We start from the raw sequence: 24,829 nt of genomic DNA on the forward strand, positions 1-24,829 counted from the left end.
CTCATGATGCACTCTGCATATAGGTTAAATAGGCAGGGCGACAGTATGCAGCCTTGCCTCACTCAGAAAGAAGTGATCCAACCGTAAAAAATTCGTTGGGAGAGACAGTGCCGGCGTAAGTGTGCCAGGCAAACGACGTCGCGCGAGTTTCATGCTGACGTAAAAGAAATCACGGGGAGAAAAACAGGAGACGTCTACACAGTTCACGCTGGGAGGATTTTCCTTTCCTCGACATTTTAAGTCCGCAAAGTTAGTCGCGCGTTAATTCTGTCGATGAGCGCCACGTGCATTCGTTAACTGCAATGGCGCGACTGCAGCTTTCGTAATGTCCCCGCGACGAGCGAAGGCGATGGCCGCTCTTGTTTCTGCCAATGCGAGTTCGATGTTAAGCCATACACGGGAGAGAAGGCGTCAGCCAAAGCGGAACTGTCGCAAACTTCTCAACCGGCAACGTAAACGTGGGCGTTGCACGAAAAGCGGAACAACCGTCGCAACTTCTCCACCGGCAGCATAAACGTGGGCATTTCACGATGCGGTGCTCGCTGCGACATCTGATGCATATACTTGCGCAGTTAAAACGGATGATATCTGAGCATATATATATATATATATATATATATATATATATATATATATATATATTTTAAGGGATCGTTGCGGCGTTATGTAGAGTTCCGTTGAGTGGCACGTAGCTTTCGAAGCGAAAAGCGCCGTTGATCAGAGAATGTGTAACAACAGACTCCCGCGTTGGCCATCACCACCACCACCACCACCATCATCATCATCATTACCACCACCGCCGCCGCTGCCCGCGTAAACATACGAAATTCCGCTCAATCATATTATTGCAACAGGAAGTTGTTTATGAACACCATTTTTCTTTATTTGCAAATCATAGGAATGCATAGTAACATTCAATATACCCGCGGAACTTCACTCGGAGCGGTTGTAGTTTTCTGTTGCCGAAAGCAAACCATGGCAAACTTTAAAAGCTAGATTTTTCAACGCGTTTGAAGGCTGACCAGTCCCATCAATATGTTTATAACAGAATCTTACAATATTCCACAGCTTCCTCCCAGTTAAGTGTGTTGCCCACGAAACCTAGACATAAAAAATTAAAAGGGGTCAACGCTGCTGAACCAAATATTGAGCGAAAGCATTAGCTGCGGGTGACCGAGCGTTCTTCTTCTCTTTTTCTTCTTCCCCAGCCCACATATAAAACCCCGCTTTAACCTAGCCGTATGAACCGTCCCATCTGAAGCGAGAGACCCAAGTTGGCAGCTCCTGCGACCGCTTGAGTTGGTAGCCCAGCTCTCACTCTAGTCTCACGTGGGGTGTGACGTCACAGCGTCACATGGACGTGGCTACCGGCCGCGCTGAACTTTCTAGCAACTGACTCTAACACACAAATGATATTTGCCAAGTATGACTCCCTTAGTGGCCTGGTCAGAGCAATGTGAGATGAGTGACGGACGACCTGTGCAAAGAGTGATTTCTGCCTACTCCCGTTACCCTCATCCATGGCCATGAGCCTTCCTAGTCAATAAAGGTCTTTCAGTTCAACTTCTCTTTACACTTTCACTCTCACCTTTCTCCCTTCCCTAACGGCACGGTTCAGGTGTCGGTTCGAACCCGGGTACTCACGCCCGACTACTGTGCCGGAGTACCCGGGTTCGAACCCGACCACGGCGGCTGCGTTTCGATGGAGGCGAAACGAAGAGGCGTCCGTGAGCTGTGCAATGTCAGCGCACGTTAAAGATCCCCAGGAGGTCGAAATTACTCCGTAGCCCTCCCCTACGGCTCCTCTTTCTCTCTTTCCACTTTCACTCCCACCTTCCTCCCTTCCCTTACGGCTCGGTTCAGGTGTCCACAGAAAACAAGTGAGACAGTTACCACGCCTTTCCTTTCCAATAAATAAATCGGTCCATGGAACATGTGTGACATATACTGCGTCTTTCCTTTGTTGTGAACCAATTATTACCTTTATTAGTGTTCCGAAGACCCATCTCACCCGATGTCAGGAAGTCTTGAATAAGCTCGTCGCCCATATGCCCGCTAGCGTCAGTACACAGAGGAAATGATTACGTGCCCCCCCCCCCCCCCCCCCCCCCCGTTGCACGATTCTAACGCGTGGTGTGGTGGCATATCTTCTCTGGGATTGCCCTGCTTTTTCTACTGGACGCCCCGAGATCGAACCCTACCGCCTGAACTGCCGTTCCCTTCTAGCAACTGACTCTAACACACAAACGATATTTGCCAAGTATGGCTCCCTTAGTGGCCTCGTCACCGACGACTTGTGCAAACACTGAAGATTCTGCTTACTCCACGTTACCCCGCCCATCCATACCCATGAGCCTTCCTATAGTCAATAAGGACTTCCAACCCAACTCAACTCATGACAAAGACTTTCTATAGTTAACCATGTGGTCTGCAGCTATCTCTGGTTATCCCACCGTCTTCTGTAGTTGGACATGTCCTGCGTCAGTCGCCAATCGCACAGCCACTGAAACGCCCTAAACCACGCCTGTCGAAATCACCAAGCTTTAATTACGACGCCGAACGCCCCATTTTAAGTGAGTCGGGCCGCTTCTCGACAAGTAACGTCGTTCAGTACGTTGCAAAAATGATTAAAACGATTGCACTTCAATTTCGGAAACATCTTTTTTTTTTTCGTCCTCCGCATGATAGGGAATACTCAAGCTTCACCCGAAACCTGTAAACGCGGAAGGACAGCGGCAAGCATGGCGCCCAACGTGGCGTTCCCGCGACTTCACAGCGACGTGACACTATCCAGATGCAGCGACAGCTCCGTGCAAAAAGATGACGTCCATCCGTCTTAATTTAGTCCGACAGAGATTACAGCCAGATCCGCCCGGCCCACGGACTATCGACAGGTGTCCGTTTGCAATTTTCGTTTCCTTCGTTGCCGAGGTGACACACTGCTTTCCGGGCCTCTGTGCAGGTGCCGCGCACGTTCCAAACGATTCTGTGTCACAAGCAGCGTAGCGGACACACTCCCTTGTACTGTACAAATGTATCGTGTTTTCATAGCGCGGAAGGGCGAATACGAGCTGGTTGGCACATGTTGAAGAACAGAGTAAAACAGCGCTAGGCAAGGCGGGACACGTACGTGTATCTGTCCTTCACACTCGATTCTTCGACTAGAGAACACGGCTCGCCGCAAAGCCTCAACGTCAGGGAAGATGGGTTCTCCCCCTCGTCTTTTCTAACTTATGGGCTTTTTGGAGAACTCGAGAGAGATCAAAGTCAAATTAATTATAAGCAAGAAATGTGTACAAGGCATTTACAACGACTTGAAATGGACCCACTTTCTGGCCGCCTTATGGACTCTCTCCGCGGCTACTCAAGCGTAGTTTGTATGTCCTATACCACTCAATAAACACAAGTATACGCGCTGAATCTTTGAAAACGAGACTAAAATTGATGTCTTCTAGGGGTGTCAGTTATCCAGAGTAAACATCTCATGGGCGTTTAATAATGTTTATGGTTTGCTAGGGACACTTGGTCCATAAACACAGCTCTTTGTTTCCAAGAGCTCAGTATACATGCATGCCAATCGAAGTACTGTGCCTTTTAATAGTTTTTGGTCATATTTTCAACCTTGATATTCTACTCCATTTTCAACACCCCCAACGGTTTGCCGCCTGCGCCTCCTGGGTTACTTGAACATGAAGACGTAGCAGTACCATCAGTGCAGACGATTAACCAGATAAAATTGTTGAAGTGATAGTGTTCTCGCTCTCCTGGCAGGCTTCCTTTCTCTTTGTGCTGTTCGTAGTAGCCGTGATGTTATTGTGCAGTGTTTATGGCAATTTTCAAGATATTTACAGGTTACCGTTTCCTCAACCTCAGATGGCCTTCATCATCATCATCAGCCTGACTACACCCACTGCAGGGCGAAGGCCTTTTCCATATTTCTCCAATTAACCCGGTTCTGTGCTAGCTGCACCCACTTGACCCCAGCGAACTTCTTAACCTCATCCGCCCACCTAAATTTCTGCCGCCCCCTGCTACGCTTTCCTTCCCTTGGAATCCAGTTTGTTAACCTAAGCGAACATCGGTTATCCTCTCTTCGCACTACATGTCCAGCTGATGGCCTTGAAGGCCATCAAAAACGATCTCCCTGTAAGCGAATGACGCAAACGTTATGCTCAAGTTTCATACCAAAAAGGTGACATATGGACTTGGTACTGAGCCTCCGAAAGCGAAAAATGTCGAGCAACATTGGGTTACGACATTATTTCCTTGCCACGAGCGCACGTAAGCTGAGACGTAAATATGTTGAGGCAAAGACGAACACCTCTAACAACCTAATGAGTAATTACTCCCCAATTAATCCCATACTAACACCCCTTATTAGCAATGCAGCATCGAGGTGTAAATTATACCATGTTTGCAGCGTCACCTTGGCGTGACTAAAATATAAATGTGAAGCCCAGAAAAAAAAATAACTTTCGGAGCAAGAAAGTGGGTTTTGTGTATTTTTTGTTTGGCGGAACAAACTTGAAAGAAACAATGACGATCTACTAATGCAATTTCAAAGTTTTGTGATTGCTACTTTCGGTTTAAGTTTATCATTTTTTTTTGGATAGAAATGGGTACTCAGCGTGCCCCGGAGAAATACCGCAGAGTAATTGTCATAGCAACCAAGACGGAATCCAGGTCCCCCGTTAATATCCGAGCGCCCATGTTACAGTGGCTAGTATGTACCCATGTCATCACCTGCTGTGACAGCATCTTTCAGACGTTCGTGCTGCAGAGAAGTGGACTGAAGGCAGATCAAACGGATGCGCCAGGATGAACGCAACAAGTCTTCTTCTTAATGCTTTACCTCACTGCTTAAGTCGAACAAAATCACAGAACGTGCTGTCGCACGATGCAGACGCACAGAAACACAACAAAGAGCTTTAAAGCTGCTTTACCCGAATGCAAGCCTTTTTCCGGGCGACATTGATTGCATTGGCTCTTTCAGGGAAGGCTATACAATAACCTTATATAAGATATACGACTGCGTAGCTCTGTCATGTGTACTTTCACAAAGCGACACGAGAGAGAGAGAGTACACTGACAGTGCATGACAGTCGATTAGTGTGGAATATTGCGCAATGATTGAGAAAGGTTCGTCGCGGCGATAGCGACTAGACGCACTTTCTGCATGTAAAGCAGCTACTGGGTGCAGAGAGCGAACATTATGCAAGTACTGTAAAACTGAGCACGAATTTATTACGGAGGTGCATCGTTTGACAAGGCATTTGTTGTGTAAGAGATTTCGAGTGGTCATCAAGGAAATTTTGGAAATAAACGCTAATCATCGCAGTCGTCGAGTCAGACAGCTAAGTAAACCGGTGTTTTGCAGAAATGAAGCAGCACTCATTACTGAGGAAGTCGCAGTCTTTAATACTGCATCACTCCAGAAGTGCAAAGCCAAAATTGTCCCAACTGAAATTGGCCGACGGATGATCGTCGGTAGACGACTGGACAGAGCTCGGCAGCCGGTATTCTTGGCCAACCAATGCAGGCGCAAGGATGAGCCCTGGTTAAGTTCCAATTACGTAAGTTAATAGTTGGCCGAAGACCTTCAGCCAATGATCGGCAAATGGTAGGGAATTAGCCGACAGCCACTGCTCGGCTAGCCAAACATAGCTCAAGGTACTACCGTGGGTGGCCACGAGGTTGGCCAAGTACTTTGAACCGGCGGAGTGAAATTTTAACTAACGTTGACGACGCTGATATATTGCACTGGTAATGTACGTAATATATTGAATCTTGCTGCTTTCTATGAACCTGGTGCGTGCCGTATAAATGGTTGTGTACTGAAGCAACATACGAATAGGCTTGGGAAAGACGCCTTCATGGGAGCCTAGTGTTCGCACAAAGATGGCAGAGCGCACTTTTCAATAAAAATTATTAGCAACGTGATCATGCCCTCTTTATCTTTCATTTTTACCCTCGTAAGCCTAAAAATGATTGAAATAACTTCTCTTGATTCATGATTGTCACTGGCTCTAAAATATAGACAAGTTCGCCGGAAGTTGCTGGTATTTGTGTGTGCGCGCAGCGCAAGTTTCCTTGGTACAGTATTTCTAGTTGAATGACCTGTTGGAACTGGTCGCTATAGAAATGTTTGAGTATAAATATGTGCACTGCACTAATTGGGTTGGTTGGTAAAACTTTATTGGAGCCACTCCGTGAGGGTGGAGAAGGGGCAAGGGGGTGAGCAGGATGGCGACAGGCCTTCAGCGACATTCAAAGCCCAGTCCACGATGCGAACCTGTAGGTCCGATTGTGAGCTGCGCAGAGCTGCCTTCCATCGCTCCTGCGATACTACCCCTTGAAATGGGGGGTTTGGCAAATGTGCGTAAAATCCACTCTGGCGCTTAGGATATTTTTCTCCTTCATGTATGCGTGAGAGTATAGGAAAGGGGATGGCATGGTGGCGGTTTGTAGTCGACGTCATACCGCCTGTTTGGTTTTGGCCAGGAAATGGAGAGGAGGGGGTAGATTTTGTGGGAGTTTCTATAATATTGTGATAGGTAAGGAGATGGTCTCTCGCACTGCGGAAGGAGGGCAGGCCCTCCATTGATGAGAGCTCGAGCTTGTTCATGGGCGGCTGTTGTCCCGGTGTCCTCAGTGCACTGGAACCCAAGGGAGGGTGATGCAGTGATTGGGAGGGGAAGCAGATTGCAAGATGCTAGCGGTTGGGGAGTTTCTTTCTGCAAAATTGGAGATGGCTATCTTTGAATCAGAGAAAATATATGTCGCGGAGGAGTGAGCAATCGCAAAGGCTACTGTCGCCTCTTCTGCTTGGATGGGCTGGGTCACTTGCGAATGACGGCAGAGGTAACTAAATTGTGAGCATTGTCCGTCACATGCAGCCACGAATGTGGACTGCTGAGGATATTCAGCGGCATCCACACAGACGGCAAGGGTGGACGAGAGGTAATGCTCGTGAAGTGCCTTAGCTCCATCAATGCGTCGATCGTAATTGTGCTCCGAATGAGCGTTTTTTCGCGAGCGGCACTGCATTGCTCCTTGCAACCCCTGCCTTGAAAAGTCGTTTATTGGCTTCAGATTTGCGGGATATTCTGAAGGTCATCTTTTTTCACGTAGGACCTGCGCGTTTTGCCCAATGCTGACAAAAATGATAAATAACATCGTTATTTTGTTCAATTCTTGTAAACTCAACGTCAGGATAACGCCAGAGAAACGTCGTACTAACAATAGTATGTAATTTGATCGAAAACTTTATATTAGCAACATCTAGGCAGAGTCACAGAGTGATATTTGAAACTATTCGGGCAACATTTTGGCGATGTTTTGCGTTGCTTGGGTAGACGGTGTCTGCAAGGTTGGCCTCCGACCTTGGCACTGTGTCGGCAGCCGGTGTAAGGTCAACAACCAATCTTAATTTCGGCCCACTCTTGTTGACCTAGCTTAGGCCAAGGTCGCCCACGTTCAAGTTGGCTGTCGATGCTGGACTAACATAGGACCAAGGCCGTTTTTCAGTTGGATTCGTAGTGAGGCATTAATGAATAGTAGTTACACTGAACCTATTATATTACTGGTCGGTCGAAACAGGCAATAGTCACATTACCATGTATGTTACGGCGACGTGAGCAAAGTGACTGAAATGCTGAGATGCGTGAAGATAGCGGCAATGATATCACCGGCAACTTACAGCACGGTCCACTGTAAGAGAACACGAGACTGCTCTCGGCTGCAGCGCTTCCAACAACCAATCTTAATTTCGGCCCACTCTTGTTGACCAAGCTTAGGTCAAGGTCGCCCACGTTCGGGTTGGCTGTCGACGTTGGACCAACATAGGACCAAAGTCATTTTTCAGTTGGATTCGTGGCGAGGCATTAATGAATTGATATTACACCTAACCTATTATCCTACTGGTCGGTCTAAACAGGCAACAGTTGTCACATTACGATGTATGTTACGGCGACATGACCAAAGTGACCGAAATGCTGAGATGCGAGGAGATAGTGGCAATGACAGCACCAGCAACGTACACTACGGTCCACTGTTAAAGAGAACATAAGACTGTTCGTTTGGAACGCTTTGTAAAGCTCGCTGGCGAGGGCCGATAACAAACAATGGCACAAGGTGCATGGGCAGTTAACCATCATCGGCTGCTATTCTCCAGAATGCACATGGTACCGCCCATTCTCGCGGGTTGTCTGTGGCAGAGCTTTGCAAAGTGTGTAGGCCATGCGAATGCGCGTTCACTTTAACAGTGGACCATACTGTACAACTAAGCAGCCGGTCGTACTCCTGCCTCCGTCGTACATCCATTGATGTATAACTCACTGCCTAGTTTGCTTATGAATGATCTGATAAAGCTGAAGTCTTTATTGATGCTTGCGCTTTATAGTGAATAAATCAACGCTGTTCTTGCCATGTTTTTAATTTTCTCGTAATTAAATTTCCCATTTTTCATGAAAAACTTAAAAAATGTACAAGACAAAATTTCTTGAATTTACCCTCTCTAGGTGTGATCCCCGTCAAGGTTCAGTGAGATATTTTGCCCATGAGCAAAAGTAGAAAGGCGAAAACTGTTCTTTATAAAACAGGTCACCGTGCACTGTGCACAAAACATGCACCGTAAGTGACATCCAGACTTCAGAAGAAAAAGCTCATGCGCAGTGATGATATGTACCCCAAGAGAATCCGAAACAAATGTGATAATTAACAATGTGGCATTGAATTATCTGACACTGACTTATTACTGAAAGGCGGCGTATCAGAATATTTGAGAATCGAGAGTTTAGAGAGAAAACTATGCTGGGTTCCAGCTGTTCACATATGCAGAGTCCAACCCCCTGCTCACTCCAATTCTGGATAAGATATTCGAATGTAAAGACCTGGGTAAGTAAATAAAGGAAAACGATTTAAAGACATTTCATCCATGAATTTTTGCTGATCACAAAAATAACGTAACAGGAACTTGGTTTCATTGCGCATTGTACTACGAAAAAATCCTCGCCAAAGTTTACCGGTTAATGAATTACGCGTAAGCGACTCACTGCTCGTTTTAGATCGAAGTCATGCTTGCAGACGATCGACGTACGCATTCGTATTCATTTACTGTCATATGGTTGCAGAAGTCTTGGGAGAAATGCGGCAAAGGTGTCGAACGACTTGACAGCACTGTCACGCGTGCCATTTACAACAGCGCGCCACACACTAGAGTTGTTTCACGAAAAATGCACATGTGCGCGTGGGCGCAAAGTACGAACAGCGCGAAGTCTTGCACACACTCGCCGATCGGTTTGGCGAAATTGGACACCTGGGCTGCCTGGGCCGCGTAGATCTTGTTATCCGCGCGACGAGATTAGCAAATGCGGTCGCAAATGCGCCTGGCAGCGCGGCTGTCAAGCATCGATCTCTATCGCTGCTCAAAGTGAGAGCAGGCGAGTGGGGGGAAGAAGAAAAAAAAAAGGGGGGGGGGGGGGGTCTGGGAAGCCCAGGCGGCACGTACGGGATGCACGAAGCGCTGAAAGAAAGAACGTGCAAGCTGACCGCTGCAAGCATGCAAGCTCTTGACGACGTACCGTTATAGCGGGCTCCTCCTCTTGGATGCTATCTCGATGATGTGCGGCGCACAGCTGCCTGTCCGAGCTTTCGCTGACGGAAGAAGCACGTCCTCAGCTGTTAAGACGACGGGCCGGCTCGGCCGTACCGTGGGCTTTCCTGCCGACCTTCGCTTACGCACGCGCTGTTTTGGGCCCGGGCCGCGAGCCCTTGCGTCATTCTGCAGGAGCTTTGAACTCGATCTAAGCAGCAGTTGCAATGAACGGCAGATGAGCGGTCCGTGACACGCAAACACGACGCACACGGTACCAAGTGCAAATAACTGCAAACCTGCACGCTGCACTGACTGCACTTGGCCGACTTGGCGACGGCCGGACGCGCTCGCTGCTTTTTGGGCGCAAGAGCGGTGCTGCCATCTGCAGGTGCGCGCGATCGTACGAAATTCAAAAATGTGCAGCCTCCGAGATCGCGATCGTGAAGCCCGGTGATGCGTAATGGCCTCAAAAATCAACGTTCCGCGTGCTTCGGTGATCTGAAAGTTGTGCAGTTTACCGCCACGTAAGAACTGTCGCCTACCTGACACCAAATAAATGGATTTTGCGTGCTTAATATTAAGTTTTACTACTGCTACTGCTTGAGGATTGTATGCGATGCGTGATGTGTGGTTCACGTTGAAGCTTCTCCCAGGCCTGCAAGGCTCTTGCCGTTGCTGTGCATAACATTATTAGCCTGAACGCTTTAACGACGCACCGAACGTATACGTTTAAAATAGAAAAAATTAGAGGGTCTCTTAGATGTTTCTTAAGAGGAGAATGCATGGCGAAAGCCTACCCTTCCTATCCTATAATTTGCCTCCCATCGTTAGCCTCGGCATTCGTTGCAAAGCTACATATAATTATAATTGCTTAAAGGAAGGGAAAGGCAGAGTATCTATCACACTTTCTCCGGCAAGTGCGAGTTTGAACAGTACATCATCGCTGCTGTCGCGTGGCGTTCCTTGGCGCGCGTTCAAGTGTGGCATTGCAGATGGCAGGGACACATCCCGCCTCGACCAACCAGAACACTGCAAAAGCGGGACACACTTTGTCCACGACAGCATGAGCCAATAAAGGTTTTCGCCTCAATAGAATGTCTTGCGGCATTTCCTTTTTTTTTTTTTTTTTTTCAACGTTACTATAACATTAGATTATACTTTGTGCTTGTCCAGATCGATTACCGAAGGCATGCAACCTAGCGTCTAACCTTTGTCAGTGTATAGCCATTCATACAAAAATAAAATGCCATTGAAACCAATTAGATCTCAACTGGTATCAGGACTCAATGGGTTCAAGTAGGAATTCTTTCCAAACTGGCAGTCCAACTGGGTAGCCAATCCAAATACACTCCCTGTTCGAACATGCAGCTAGCTGTGCGCATCTAGAGACTGCCATTTGTCCATGACTGTAATTGTTTGTTCATGTTACAAATTGGTACTCAAATTAATGGACGAATCACTGCCACCAGGTGAGCCCGTGGCAATTGGTCTTACCCGGCCATTCAATCCAATGGAGCTTACTGTTTCTATTCAGGGACTTAGCCATTGCATTTGAGTCAGACGAATGCACTCAGTGTATGTGAACATTCGGATATTTCACAAAGAAAGCAGAGCTAATATTCTATTCACGATAACCGCTATTGGCAGCTTAACCTATTTACTAAGCCGTATTTATCTAAGAAACACTTGCAGTTGTGCTAGTTGGTTCAAATCCATATTTGGGAACACAGCGCGGAACAGGACGCAACAATAGACAGGACGGAGCGCAGCGCTGATCAGCGCTCCGTCCTGTCTACCTTCGTTCTCTTGTGTTGCGTCCTGTTCCGCGCTGTGTTCCCAAATACGTATTTATCTACACTACCACAATGGACAAAATTAAATGAAATAACTGCACTCTATTGGCACCAGTCACTAGGCCCAGCACGAGCCTAATGAATGGTGTACAAGTGGGAACATCTGTTTGCGGGATATATGTAATGACCTTATGTGGTAGTTAGCCGCTATACCTAGTGGCACGGGCAGAGGCATATTATTTTCTATTACTTTTAGGCAGCCTCACAATAATATATGTGGTAGTCTCAGATTGTTTTTCTCGTGCAAGGTGTATGCTTACCTGCCATCCTTGATTATCATCACGCATGTAATTACCAGTTTCCACATGCCTAGTACACATGTCAATGGCAGTTTCCCATTGGTATGTCACATAGACCCATAGCATGCAGTGGGTCTGGCCCAATGAATCCTACTGGTAAATCCCATTAGACCAACTAGAAGTTTACAACTAGTTCCAATGTTTTCTTTTGACTGGGCATGGATCGTGCTTCGTGTTCAAGTACTCTCGTCCGTAAGTTGCATCAGTGTCGCCAGACGCAATGCATCGCTAGTGCTGTAGACAGCCCTCGCCAAAAAGATACCCAGAATGCTGTGTCGGCCAGAAGTATCAGCAATATTCCACAATAATTAGCAGGGTTTCTGGGCCCATGCTCTTAGATGCTATTGAAATGCACATAACTTTTAACTTAGTTCTGCAGGGCTTAGAATCCTGAAGCATGCAGAGAGAAATAGCAACTTTTAATTATTTATGTGAAGGTTGCCTATCTCTTTTCTTGTGACCCATCTTATTTATTTTGTTCCGCTGAGTGTACTGGATCACCAGGCTTAAGAGAAAAAAAAAGAAAGTGAGGCTAATATGCTGAGGCTCCCTCTCCAGCATGTGGAGGCGCAGAAGTGCCGGCTAGACAAAGTTTCATTTACAGATTACTTATTTTTGGGCCAGGCGCCCCGCCTTAACTTCGAGAAAGCCAGCTCTGTTACCTACACGCACAAGGGCCCACAGCTTAAGTAGTAAGGAGGACGAATCGTTTTGCTCAGCGGCCCCTTCAGCCAGCACCAAACTAGAACCTCACATTCCCAGCATTCCTGTGGTGAAGTTATATAAGAAACTCACATAAACGATGGCATCAGTTTTCCCTCTAGCAGACACAGACACTATATGGTGAATGACAATCTATAGGGCTGCGAAATAATTTCAACCATCTGCAGGAATCTCAAATGTGCACAAACATCACAGCAATTGGGTACCTTTCAACATGTCACGATTAAAGGCCCCGTTCTCAGAAAATCCAGCATCAGTACTGGCGTTGAGAACAAAATCACTAGCATACCTAGCAAGTGGTAACTGGCAGGTGACATGAATAGGCAATGATTGGTTAGTTGTGACATTGCGACATCACATGACATCTGGTTGAGTTGGCTTGCCCTCGTTCAGAATTGAACGCTCCTTGGGTCACAAGACAGACATGCTACTCACAGGCCACGCAGGTAGATTAATTAGTACAGGTGGCTAAAGTGGGGCTCATTTATGTTTTCCAAGTCTTTCACATAACGTGATAGCTTTTGACATGAGTGCACAAGATAATTGTGCCACGAATAGCAGGTTTGTGATAGAAAGTGAATGTACGCGAACAATGATCTGCAAGAGCAGCTGGCAGGTGGGAGCCATATTAACCACATCTCAAAGGCAAAGCTTAAATATACTCTAAATTTTTTTTTATGCTGTGCAATGTTAGTGAACATTAAATACCCAGGTGCTCGAAACTGAAGAGTGAGAATTTTCGGGGCAAGATCATGGTCTACTAGATATATAGCCGCTAGGGTTAAAATTTTCATGAGATTTGGGTGGTTAGCATGCAATGTTAAAACATGTTTTGGGCAGTCTTTAATTAAAGGTTACAGAAACCAAACCTTTGCATTTCGAAATTCAGGCCAAAAACTGTTTGCAACTTCTCATAAAGAACAGTGCTAAAAACACAAAAACACATAGAAGTGCTGTTCTGAAGTATGCAGTGCCAACTAGCTCGTCCCTCACACTTGTGAACATTTCATAGTAAATCACTGAATTAGCAAAATAGTTTCCATTTTTATGAAGATAGGACCATGTTACACCTCAATCAGGTGGTGGCAACTTGGTGACGCGAGACACCAGCAGCAATCCTACAAGATGCTGGAACGGCTCCACTCAAGGGTGTGTGTACAGTCAATACAATGTGTGCATCACCACATGCTTACATCATGACCACAGCGGAAAGCTCGAATAAGTAAAATATCAGAGCTTTGACATGTTTTGGCTGGAGCCATACGACATCAAGAGAATAGAGCTACACTAAAGCATTACCACTTTATTCTTTATTTGAAGATTATCTCGCATTGCCCGAAGGCTACTAAACGGTTAGTACTTCAACAAGTAGAAAAGTACCATAGTAAGGGATTAGTACAGCAAGCATAAAAGTGCCATACAAAGGAATTAGTAGTTCAGCTAGATGAAAAGTGCCATACTAGGGGATTAATAGTTTAGCGAGCAGAAAAGCGTATGTACATGAAGGGGGATCTGCAAGAGGAGCCACAGGTGGGAACCATTGCTGTTGCGCTTATACCCTTGAAAGCAGAACATGTGTCCACTAATTTTGCGTGCTAGCATTCAAAGAATGCTGGCTTACCTTGCCACTAGCCACGATGGAGCATTCAAGCTGAGCAAAACAGGCCCTCGCCACAGTGAATTCCACGCTAAGCTATCCCACTAAGGTTTTACAACAGATCATTTGCAAGCTGCTTTAAACTTTGGAAATACAAGCAGTTGCACTGAAGGCACCTTCCTTCAGAAACCAATGTCTCTCGCTGCCCATAAACTGCGGGCATACCAAAACTAAATGTTTCTAAATTTCTCGCCTCAAGCAGCGCATCGTAAGCAAAAATTGCATTTCTGCTACTTTTCTCTGCACAGTATGGCAGCCTACCAAAAATGCTCGCAATCAATAACAGAGCAACCAAATTGCCAGTCTGTACGCTGGGGTGGTGCAGTGGTATGACGCCCGACTACTGTCCGGAATACCCGGGTTCGAACCCGACCTCGGCGGCTGCATTTGAATGGAGGCGAAACGAAGAGGTGTCCGTGTGCTGTGCGATGTCAGCGCAGTTAAAGATCCCCAGGTGATCGAAGTTACTCCGTAGTCCTCCACTACGGCTCCTCTTTCTCTTTCCTTTTTTTACCTCCCACCTTCCTCCCTTCCCTTACGGCGCGGTTCAGGTGTCCACAGACACAAGTGTGACAGACACTGCGCCTTTCCCTCCCTGTGAACAAATTATTATTATTATTATTATTACACCAGCACCACCTTGCCTATTGAAGTTTTAAAAGATACTAAGATACAATCTCATAAAAGATACACAGATACCCTACCAGATATTTTACTATGAACAAAGTTATACGGTGAAAATTTCTCAAGAGAAATAGGTTTCTTTGCAGTTAGAATGATTTGCTTGGCATCTGATTGGGATGGTACTCTGCGTAATTTGCGCACACAAGATTAAGCTACTACATGTTTATATCAGACTGTGTAAAATAATACCATCATAAATACTGTTTAGTTAATACTCCATTCCATAAACTTCTGACTGCAACTGCACAAAAACCTAGCTGATGAAAATGACATAAGAAGGTTGCAAGTGACGAAAGAAGAGTCAGGGAACCCTTCACAACAGGGTGCAAAAGGCTCGCCATGACACACCGAATGAGCACAGGGCAACCAAACTGTTCAAACATATTCTTTAATATATACAACGGGCAGTGCAGAAAATGTACAAGTGTTGTGCGATGGGATCAACGGCAATTTTCTCTGCTCTTCTCTATTTTTTTTTTCTTTTTTTTTTTTCACAAAAAAAAAAAAAATTGTCCGTAATCTTGATTGGCATCTAACACCTTATAAAAATATAAAGTGTGTTTGCATGGCACTAGATTCGAACAACAAAATGCTTGTCCGGCAAAGCTTAAATAACAAAATGGCAACCAGAAAACAACTAAATTAAAAAATACTTGGAAGACGATACCAGAAAAAAAAATGGTAACATGATGTGCAGTTCGAGCGAAGCAATCCCGGTCGACTAGCTCAAAAGAGAAAAATAATTAAGAAAGAACACTCCAAAGGTACTATAGTATCTACTGACTCGAGGCAAGACTACTAGATTCTTTATTTACAGTCTCACGCAATAAAAAAAAAAAAAAATGGAAAGGTGGGCGTCTGCCGAAAATCAATCTCAACTGGAAGATGTCTCGTGCTCAAAATAGTAAAAAAATAAAAATGAGCCAGCAAGTCGCGCGCAGCCTATCTGCCATGCAATCACACAGTAATTCACACAAAAACTGGCTACCGTTCAGCACAGCAGCAGCGCAGTTGAGAGAGGGAGAGAGGTTCGTTCCGCTAGAAACAAGTTCAGTATCACAGATGCACTTTGTTGAAGGCTTCGCCGCCGCCTGTCAATCATCCGCCACTTGTCGAGGATGACGATGCATCTTCCACTTCACATCCACTTCTTTTTTTTTTTTTCTTCCAGCTGTGCGTCGTCCACTAGGCTAAAGTTCGCCATCGCTCAAGTCCTGAGCGCTCCCGATTGTTCAAACGAGAGTGCAGTTTTTATTTTTCTTAGTTCCTTCCTATTCACAATCCCACAGTGAGCTGGTGACGAAGACAATGCTCTTTCCCTTTGCTGTCCCTCATCATTCTTTTTTCCTTTTTTTTTTGTACTTCTTCGCAACAAAAAAATTGTGCATTGAAAATGGAAGCAGAGGATGAGAAGCAATAAACTTTCTCCTCATAGTGTTGGTAAGGAGACTTCCATTCCATAAACTTCTGACTGCAACTACGAAGTAGTTATACGCTACAACTCTGAAATGATCAATAAACAAAATGTCGGGGACAAAAGAAAAATAAATTAATGAAAAAAAGAAAAACAAAAGCCCAAACAGCTCTCTACATGCTAGAAAGTTGTAGAAATTTGATTAAGCACGCATTCCAAGCACCGAATTAAGTTAAGACAGGAGGTCCTCCAACCGCTCATCAATTATGCTGAAGATCGGTTGCTGAGAAAGTCAACGGCGTTTCAGACACCAAACTGGCATTTCTCACTTTAGTGAACTGCCAGAAAGTGATGGAGGGAAGGGGGAAGAAAAAAAAAAAAAGCCGTAACAAAAGAGAGGCTGAGGAGGAGGAGGAGCCACCGAGGACCCCTGGGGGAGAGAAACGGTGCAATAAGAAAGCAAGACGACCCCGCAGCGTGCAGATAAACATGATCGGGAGGCAACATATACAAAAAAAAAGGGGGTGGTCTTTGGGACAGGACAGGGAGATGTCTCAAGGAGGGAGGAGGAGGAGGAGGAGGGCTTTGGTGCTCACATCCGTGGCGTGTAAACGTACTTACAACAAGCCGCCCTCCTCAGCGGGTGTCACAACATCCCAGACGACCCCCCACGTGCGGGACACCCGCTGCAGTGCCACAGCACCCCTTATGGCGGCAACAGGAAGAGGCCGAGGCGCTTCAGTGCATCTTCTTCTGTCAGCTCTGAAATTGGCAAGACGATCACACACCACCACCTGAACAAGGGAACCTCATCCTGCACAGCAAGCTGAAAGGGACCCTGAAGCAACTTTTACCTACCCGAGGGACGACTAAAGCTCGTCTGATCCCACATCGTTCTGTGATATATTGCAAAATATTATAGAAAATCACGCTCAAACTTCAGAGAGCTCCATGCACCTTACTCAGACCTCATTCAGATGGACACATTATCCATCCAACACATGCGAGGAAAGCCAGGTTAGACAGTAGGCCGCCAAGTGTGCTTCAGAGCCCCCTTTTATGCAGGATTAATGCACACATCTCTTTTAGGCTAGGCAATCACAGTATTATATGCAACTCACTAAAACAAGCTGAAGCGACAGACACCCTCAGCACCACAAAGAAAGAGACTCAAAAAGAAGGAAACCTGGAAAAGAAAGAGTCGTTACCTAGCCCCCCGTGGGAAGGGGAGAAAGAAGAGGGCCATGCTAAAGCTTAGAAATGTTCCTGCTAAAGTTGCTGCTACTATGAGAAAAGAAAGAAAAGGAGTAATTTTAGAGGCAACATAACTAGACTGCCCATTTCTAATGGCGATTTCCACTGGTCCATTGGAGCTGGGTGCCAGAACCGGAATAGAGCGACCTAAACCACTACAGAGCAAATCAGCCTTGGTCAGCCAGCAGAACATGCAGGGCGCACGGCAGAAGTAATGTTGAGCCTGTTCCGGAAGTTGAAGTCGCATCCTAGCATCAAAATGCATCAACTGATAAACAGACGGGAGTGCGGTACCCTATAGTTTGCTTTCGCACAATTTTAACTCTGTAGATGTTTTTCAGTGCGCACACCTCGACATACGAGCACAAGAAAACCAGTGATGCCCAATGTCCTCTGCCATTATTTCCAAAACTGCTAAAAACAGCAAAAAAAAAAAAAAAAAAATCCCGCAACCGCCAGAAGTGACGACGTCACCAACTAGAACTTCCGGCAATATCGGACTCTGGTCAGTGGATCGAGCTAGAGACCCCAGAGTTGCTCCAAACGACCAGCGGAATACGCACAGCCTCTATTGGGCGACCATCATCATGCCGGAGAAAAAAAAAAAAAAAAAAACTGCTTCGGAGCAACCAGTGGAAATCGCCATAATCCCTTTACGAAACCGCAGCACCTTACAAGTCCTCTGGTCACACCATGGTGAAACTGACACGACAAAGGGCCGAACTGCATGAAATTGTTGAGGTTAGCCAACTACCGTGACGCCTCTGGGCAGTAGTGGCACACAAAGCCACCAAATCTGAGATGCCTGATGAGAATTTGCTGGTGCCTGGCAACATCAGAATCAGTGAAGCACACGCAGTAACAAAAATGCCCAGATTACTACATAGTCTGACTATTTAAACGCAAGAAAAAGCACTCCATCGTAATCCCCCAGCTAATTCGTGCCATTCTTGGCTGCTGCTTTCACCGCCTCAACTTTGGGCCAAAGGGAATAAATAGTCTGGTTTGGAAACACAACTTTGACAATGGCATGACAGCACAAACAATTGGCCCAATATTGGTACTTTATCGGCAATGCCAGACACATCATAAGACCAATGCATTGACAACACGACACCGATGTTGGGCCAATGTTTCATGCCACCTGGGTTGCAAAGTGCTCTGTATATGAAACAGACAGTTGCCACACCACAGGTCCAAAATATGTGCCAGTAATGTATGTCCCCCCCCACCTTTGGCTAGAAAACTGTCCAGGATCTCCTGGGCTCCAGGCACTTGGTACTTGGAGGCCGACTGCACCACCTGGTGGGCATGCTCCACATGACCCTGGGTCAGCTCGTAGATGAGGAACTACACAGGTGGCAAGGGATAAAAGAAAAAAAAAAGAGGAGGCACACAGGGAACAGAATCCCCAAAAGAACGGCACCACAGGGCACGGTTAAGGCTGCTCACATACGTTCCAATTTAAGCTTGGCTCATATAAGCACACAACAAAATACTAGTGGTTTCAGCCAGCTGGTGCATGCCAGAAAATAAGGAACTGCACGGTGATAAAAGCAGCACAAACAATATAACTGCCAACTGTAGTCAGTTGAGTTGCAGTACATTTGGTTTCATGGCGTGCATAGGCAGCTAAGGCTATGATGCACCAATGCCAGTTTAGAACATCTGCAAGCTTTTCAATGTTTGGTTTGAAAAATTGCTGTGGTTTAGCTTCGGTTAAACATAGAGTGCCGCGAGAACTTGTACGCACGGTTACGTGTAGTAAAGGTCCTTATTGTCACAGCCTGTTTATATTCTGCTTATCACCCATTTAGCGGCGCAACTCTGCCATCATGCATGCCACATCTGTAGCTACTGCGCACACGCAACGTGAGGCTGTGGAGACGGCGGCGGATGAGCAGCGCACTGTTTGGCGCAGCGAGGCTGCAGTGGCGGCAGTGACTGGGGAGGGGGGGGGGGGGGGGGGGGGGCAGACTCGATGTCACGCGTGACGCATCTCTTGTTCAGCGCAGTGAGGCTGCAGAGTCAGTGGAGCAACTCTCACGTCATGCGCGGCACACCTGTTGCTCGGCGCATGCGCAGTAGCGGTTCCGCACGGCGACCTTGGCTTTACATGGCGTAGTAAAGCTTTCACTTCAAAATTTCGCTTCCATGTAGTAGCCGCACGTCACCAAAATTGCAACAAATGCCAAACCTAGCACTGCATTTTTCTCGTGGGTGCAATCCGTGGCAAAAAAAAAAGTGTGGGCTTAACACCGGGAAAACAAGTGAAGCAATCAATTTACGACAGCTACCACAAGCAATGCCTGGCTGAATCTGTGACAAACATAAAGAGCAGCTGTACTGCCACAAAGTGCCAGTGACCAATGGTGTGTGGGTCGACAACACAACATAGATAGGAAGATTATGAGCGTTTCGTTCGGGAATGGGTGAAATACAAGTGACCTTTTCAGCCAAATCCCCATACGAGATCCCCCGTATCTGTGTTCTGTGTGCCGCGCCACTTCATCTGTGCTTAGTGCTGTTGTTCCTTGTTTACTAAAAGCTATGTTCCTTTCATAAGGCATAGTCACCTAAACTGGTTCAGTGATTGATACAAGTTTCCTTTCTCCTTTTGACTTCTTTCGCCCTGCAGCAGCAACCGCTCAGTCTGGTGCGAACACTCACAGCGGACTAGCCAATATATGGTAATGTGTAAGGCCAAGAGAGAAGAGCCATATCAGTGAGGGCAAAAAAAAAAAGACCTGCATCTAATCCGGTGGTAATGAGCTTAGCAGCAACAGCTGGGGCAGCACAAAATGCTGATGCCAGCTGGAGTGTCTGATAACTCTGCACGAGGGGGCATACAACGTCTGTTGAACCTAAGTTGCTCCGCTTCCATTAGTGCTACTGTGGTGAAGCTCTGACGAAGAAGCCTTTTTCCAAGTGTGTCAGAGTAGGTACATGCAGTAGTAACCAGTCATCCCAGGCAGCCCAATACAACACTGGCCCAACATTGCCAATTTGTCAGCAATGTACAGGCCTAATGCAGGGCCAGTCATAACCAACACAGTGCCAATATTGATATCTGGTTTTTTTGCTGCCTGGGATGATGTGTATTGACAGGGGTGCAGTGTAGGCATGCATGCGTCGTGTGTGCTTTATGGTAGGCTCTCCCCATCACTCTCTTCTAGCTGCAGAGGGTCAGCAAGGTGCACAACGCGAGTGAGAGGGCAGGGATGAAAGAAAGAGCATGGAAGAGACTCTATCACAACCACTACTACAGAAACACCACATGCTCCCTCCATGGCTACGGCTACTGGCGAACAAGCAAGCGAGCAAGCAGCTGCACTCACGTGGCACCAGAGGTCGCAGTGGTACGGCATACTCAGCACGGCAGCCTCAAAGAGTCGGTGTGCCTGCAAAAAAGGAAAAGTCGTATGGCCCCGGACCCCCCGCCAGAACATTCTAGCAGCTGTGCCCTCCAAAGATGGTGCCCGGCCCACAAAGGTGGAAGAATGCACACACCTCATAGCTGTCCCCTTCCGTGACGGCCAGCTGGATGCCACTAGGTTCACAAAGAAGTGGCAGAAACAAGGAAGAGTAGATGTCAGAAGGACTCAACGAAAGAAGCACAGAAATAAAAAGGCGGCCTATAAAGGAAAAGAAATCACCCAGCTGCATGCCCCACTCACAAGCACAGGAAAGATGGATTAATTTCTATATGTGAAACTAGGAAAATTCTTACGCTGGAATCTTGCCAAATAAAAACCGTTTCAGAAATGCCAGCACAAAACACACATCACCAAATCAAAGATCTTGACACTGCACTTCATCAAACAAAAGGTGTGGCTACAGTTACATCCTAATTACTGACAAACTAGAACCAGAAAGGGAAGTGGAATGCAGGGAAGTGGTCACTGAAAACGGTAGAAAGACGGTAACATAGGATGATGTAAAACACCCATTATACAATGAAAAAAGAAGCGTCCCTTTTACTGCTCAAAGTCAGCACTCCATAATATAGGGTAGACGGCTGACATCCCCTCGCATTAGGTGAGTCTGTGTTCAGACTGAACACTTGTGCGCTCAAGACAATCCAGAAAACTGCCGACTAGTTTTTAAACGATGGCATGTGAATACAGAAGGAATTCAGACACTGCTGCCAAACAGGAAGGTGCCACACAATTTGAAGCGAATCAGCATCATTCGCAAGCAGTGAAAAAGGAGCATTAGCACTGCCGACTGCATTCATCGAACTCCGTTCAATCAGCTTGGTTATAGACAGTGCATGCTTTCCAATTCATTCCTGCTGAAGTAGGCAAGCCCATCACAAAATGTGGCCCTGTGAACAAAATCAGCAGCACAATAACCAGATTCCCAGCCGGGAAGGGCACTTGCAACCCCTGACCAAGGCAAGGTTAGAGCATCTTTACAAGTAGCCGTGTTTACATGCATGAGGCAAGTGGCACATCGCGTCATGTTGCATCAACTTTCTAGCATATCGCATTCACCTCAATGAGGATAATGTGCGAGGAAAGCGCATCTCATTAACGCAGCAGACTGGGATGGATCGAGAGGTGAAATTCAACTTCCAATGTATGTATAAATGCAACGACATCAAATTAGGAGCTACAGGAAGGCAAAATGGCTGCGGGTTTTGTGCATTTGCTCAACATCGGGACAGCAGAACTGCCACTTCATTACCGTACCTGAAAAGACTTTTCGCCCTTTCGCTGTCACAGACGTACCGGTACGTTTTCGTGCTTCCCCCTCAGTGTCACTGATGTACCGGTACGTTCTCTATTGTGCGTGAGCGCAAAGCTGGTGCACTTGGACTGGCTGCGCCTTCTGTCAAATCTTTCTACAAGTTCATATTTTCACCCTGCGCTGTATATTAGAGTACGGAGTGACCAAGCGCACCCCTCCCTTCTTTGCGGGGGGCGTGGTCGCTCCGCGTGCGCTGCTTTCTTGCGCTGGCCGATCACGTGGCTCGCGCATGCGGTTATAGGTTCAAGGGTTGCTCTGCCATCTGCCACAAGTTTGCAGGTTTTTATTCTATTGGCGTGTCTGCTACGGTACGTCAAGTTCAAGGGTGCAAGCCGTTCCCTCTCCAATAGACCGAAACATGATTCGATCGCTCTCTTGCCGCGCCGTCGCTTGCGGTTAGCAGCACCAAATCAGGTTGTTTTAGTCTCTTTCTATCCCTTTCCGTCACCTTGATTTCACAATGTACCATTTCTCTCCGCTGTGCGGGTCACTGAAAGTGCACCCTTCATGCACGCGGTTGATTTCGGATGGCTGACCGCGCGAGACCTTCGACTGCGGACTGGAGCTATGGCTCTTTTGATTCTGAATACGAGCCCAGCTCGAGTTTGGACTCTCAAGAAGTATTGAGCAGTTGTTTTTTTTCATGTTATCCTCATTTATCTCATTTATAGTCGGGCTGATGATGACGTTTATGAACAACACCTGCAGAACAGGGAAAGGTGCATATTCCATTGACTATGTTATTGGTATAGTAATAATAATAAAAAATAAATCGCTCTGCTTGTTTCCTGCAACCAAGGCGACACTGCGGGGGCCGTCAAGGCCAGAAACACCCGACAGCGAAAGGATTAAAATGCCATTTTTTCGTGGCCTAAAACTTGATGACCGAACTTGACGCAACTCCATATCTGACCATATCTGGCGGAAACATTGCTGGCGCTGTATGCAAATAGCAGTGTAGGAAAGGATGTGAAAGTTGTGAAAGTTCACCCAAGAGGACAAAACAAGAAGTCTATAGAAGCAACCAAGCATACAAGAACAAGCTCAATGGAATCGATAGTACAAAACCATAGTACCAAGCACAGCCACACAGAATTCGATTCACCAAACGTGAAAAGCGTGGAAAAACGAAAGCTGGTTGTTTCGCCGGAAACGCCGATTCGCCTTCAATATGGAACTTCCGTGCGTGGTGTGCCAGTGCACCAGAGCTAACGCTCCCCACGTAAACGCCAGCGCATCCCAATGACCAATGTACACTACAAAACGAGACGCAGCATTGTCGCCACTCTGCTAAATTCACGTAAGCACGGTTAGTGTAACCCCTGAAATACGAAGCGAGAAAGGGGCAAAAAAATTTTTTTTTTATTAACTCTGCTGGTTAGGTCTTTAGAACAAAGCAAGGAAGAGAGGAGAGAAATACAAGGAGAGAGATGTGGTCTACTTTCTTGCATTTTGCTGTGCTTTCTGTACTTTGCGTAGAAAACTGCGCACTGGCGCAGTTAGATGTTTTAATACAAGTACAGGCGAAAGTTCCAAGGCAGAGTCCCATTCCGGCTGTCACAGTAAGATTAAGTAACATTGGCGGACACCACAGTCAGCCTCTAGGTGCTCAGCGACAGTATTTGAGCTGGGTCCACAAGCTGAACGTGCGTCTTCTCTTCAAACAAGACAGATACCACCAGGGCAGTTGGCACTACATATAAACCCAGGCAGGCGCAAGGGTAACCACCCAGCCTGTGCTCTTGAAATAATGCCCTGCATGCAAATTCTTGAGCCAGGAACAACGTTCCCTGAGTGTTAGGACGTCAAGCATTCTTTTTCATTCTGAAGACCTCCAAACTACCTCTGAAGTCACGAAACCTCCCCTGCCCTACATCACTTAACACAAAACCCTCGCAATGAAATCACTATCACCGTTTGCAGTGCGGAGTACCACAACTATACCATTATGCTAGATTAAGTTATTTCATTATATGGCATAGCGTAGCGTGACACCGAGCGGTCCCCGCGAAACCGAGATATGTGTGGACCGGCATCCATAAGCGGAAGAACAACCTGTCATTTACGAACTTGTCAGAAAATGAGCGCAGGAAGAGATACAAAAAGGAAAGGCGAGCACAGGACGAGGGAGTAGGGTGGTAAGGAAGGAAGGGCTGAACAAGGCAGCCAGAACAAGCAAACACAAGGAGTGCGAGGCCTCACAGTTGCCAGAGCCGCAGTGACTGGAGGCCGGGAGTCAGGGTTGCCCGCAGGATCGTCTCTGCCTGGTCCTTGTCATTTGCCTGCAAGTACAGCTCCACCGTCCTGTCGCGACGCGGGCAAACAAAAGAAAAAAGAAGGAAGAGCAGATAGCACTTTATTTTTTTTTTTTTTCAAGGCTGTTCTCCTCATTGCAGAGGAGAAGAATCTGTAGACTGCTCTTTGACAAAGCCCAGACAACAGGGGTGCGTGAATCAGTGAAATTTGCGAACATAATTCGGATGCGAACAAGAAAAACAAAAGGCTTTGAACATATCGAGTATCTTTTCCAGCACACACACAAAAAAAAAAAAACAATTGACGAAACAGGCAATGTTGCCTCTATAGCTTTCAAATTAT

The 24,829-nt window shown here is 46.6% G+C and overlaps 2 protein-coding genes across 5 annotated transcripts in view; both read right to left on the minus strand.

The window, feature by feature from the left end:
• disp (RND transporter family member dispatched) overlaps nucleotides 1-9,940 on the minus strand; it is a 269,223-nt gene extending 259,283 nt beyond the window's left edge. For both annotated transcript variants that reach the window (XM_084584500.1, XM_084584499.1), the window contains exon 1: nucleotides 9,582-9,940. The gene's annotated coding sequence lies outside the window, so the exon portion shown is untranslated. The remainder of the gene's footprint in view (nucleotides 1-9,581) is intronic.
• Nucleotides 9,941-15,183: 5,243 nt separating this feature from the next.
• Nucleotides 15,184-24,829, minus strand: part of LOC146173540 (uncharacterized) — a 60,888-nt gene continuing 51,242 nt past the window's right edge. For 2 of the 3 annotated variants that reach the window (XM_084583742.1, XM_084583741.1), the window contains exons 31-35: nucleotides 24,434-24,535; nucleotides 20,990-21,029; nucleotides 20,818-20,880; nucleotides 18,712-18,829; nucleotides 15,184-16,987 (exon numbers count right to left, since the gene is read on the minus strand). In XM_084583742.1, coding sequence (XP_084439868.1) covers nucleotides 16,932-16,987; nucleotides 18,712-18,829; nucleotides 20,818-20,880; nucleotides 20,990-21,029; nucleotides 24,434-24,535 — 379 coding nt within the window. In that variant the 3' untranslated portion in view covers nucleotides 15,184-16,931. The remainder of the gene's footprint in view (nucleotides 16,988-18,711; nucleotides 18,830-20,817; nucleotides 20,881-20,989; nucleotides 21,030-24,433; nucleotides 24,536-24,829) is intronic. The other variant, XR_014701897.1, reaches the window with a different exon arrangement.

Source organism: Amblyomma maculatum, chromosome 11 (assembly GCF_055883805.1).
Source record: "Amblyomma maculatum isolate TAMU_Amacu chromosome 11, ASM5588380v1, whole genome shotgun sequence".
NCBI classification, from domain to species: domain Eukaryota; kingdom Metazoa; phylum Arthropoda; class Arachnida; order Ixodida; family Ixodidae; genus Amblyomma; species Amblyomma maculatum.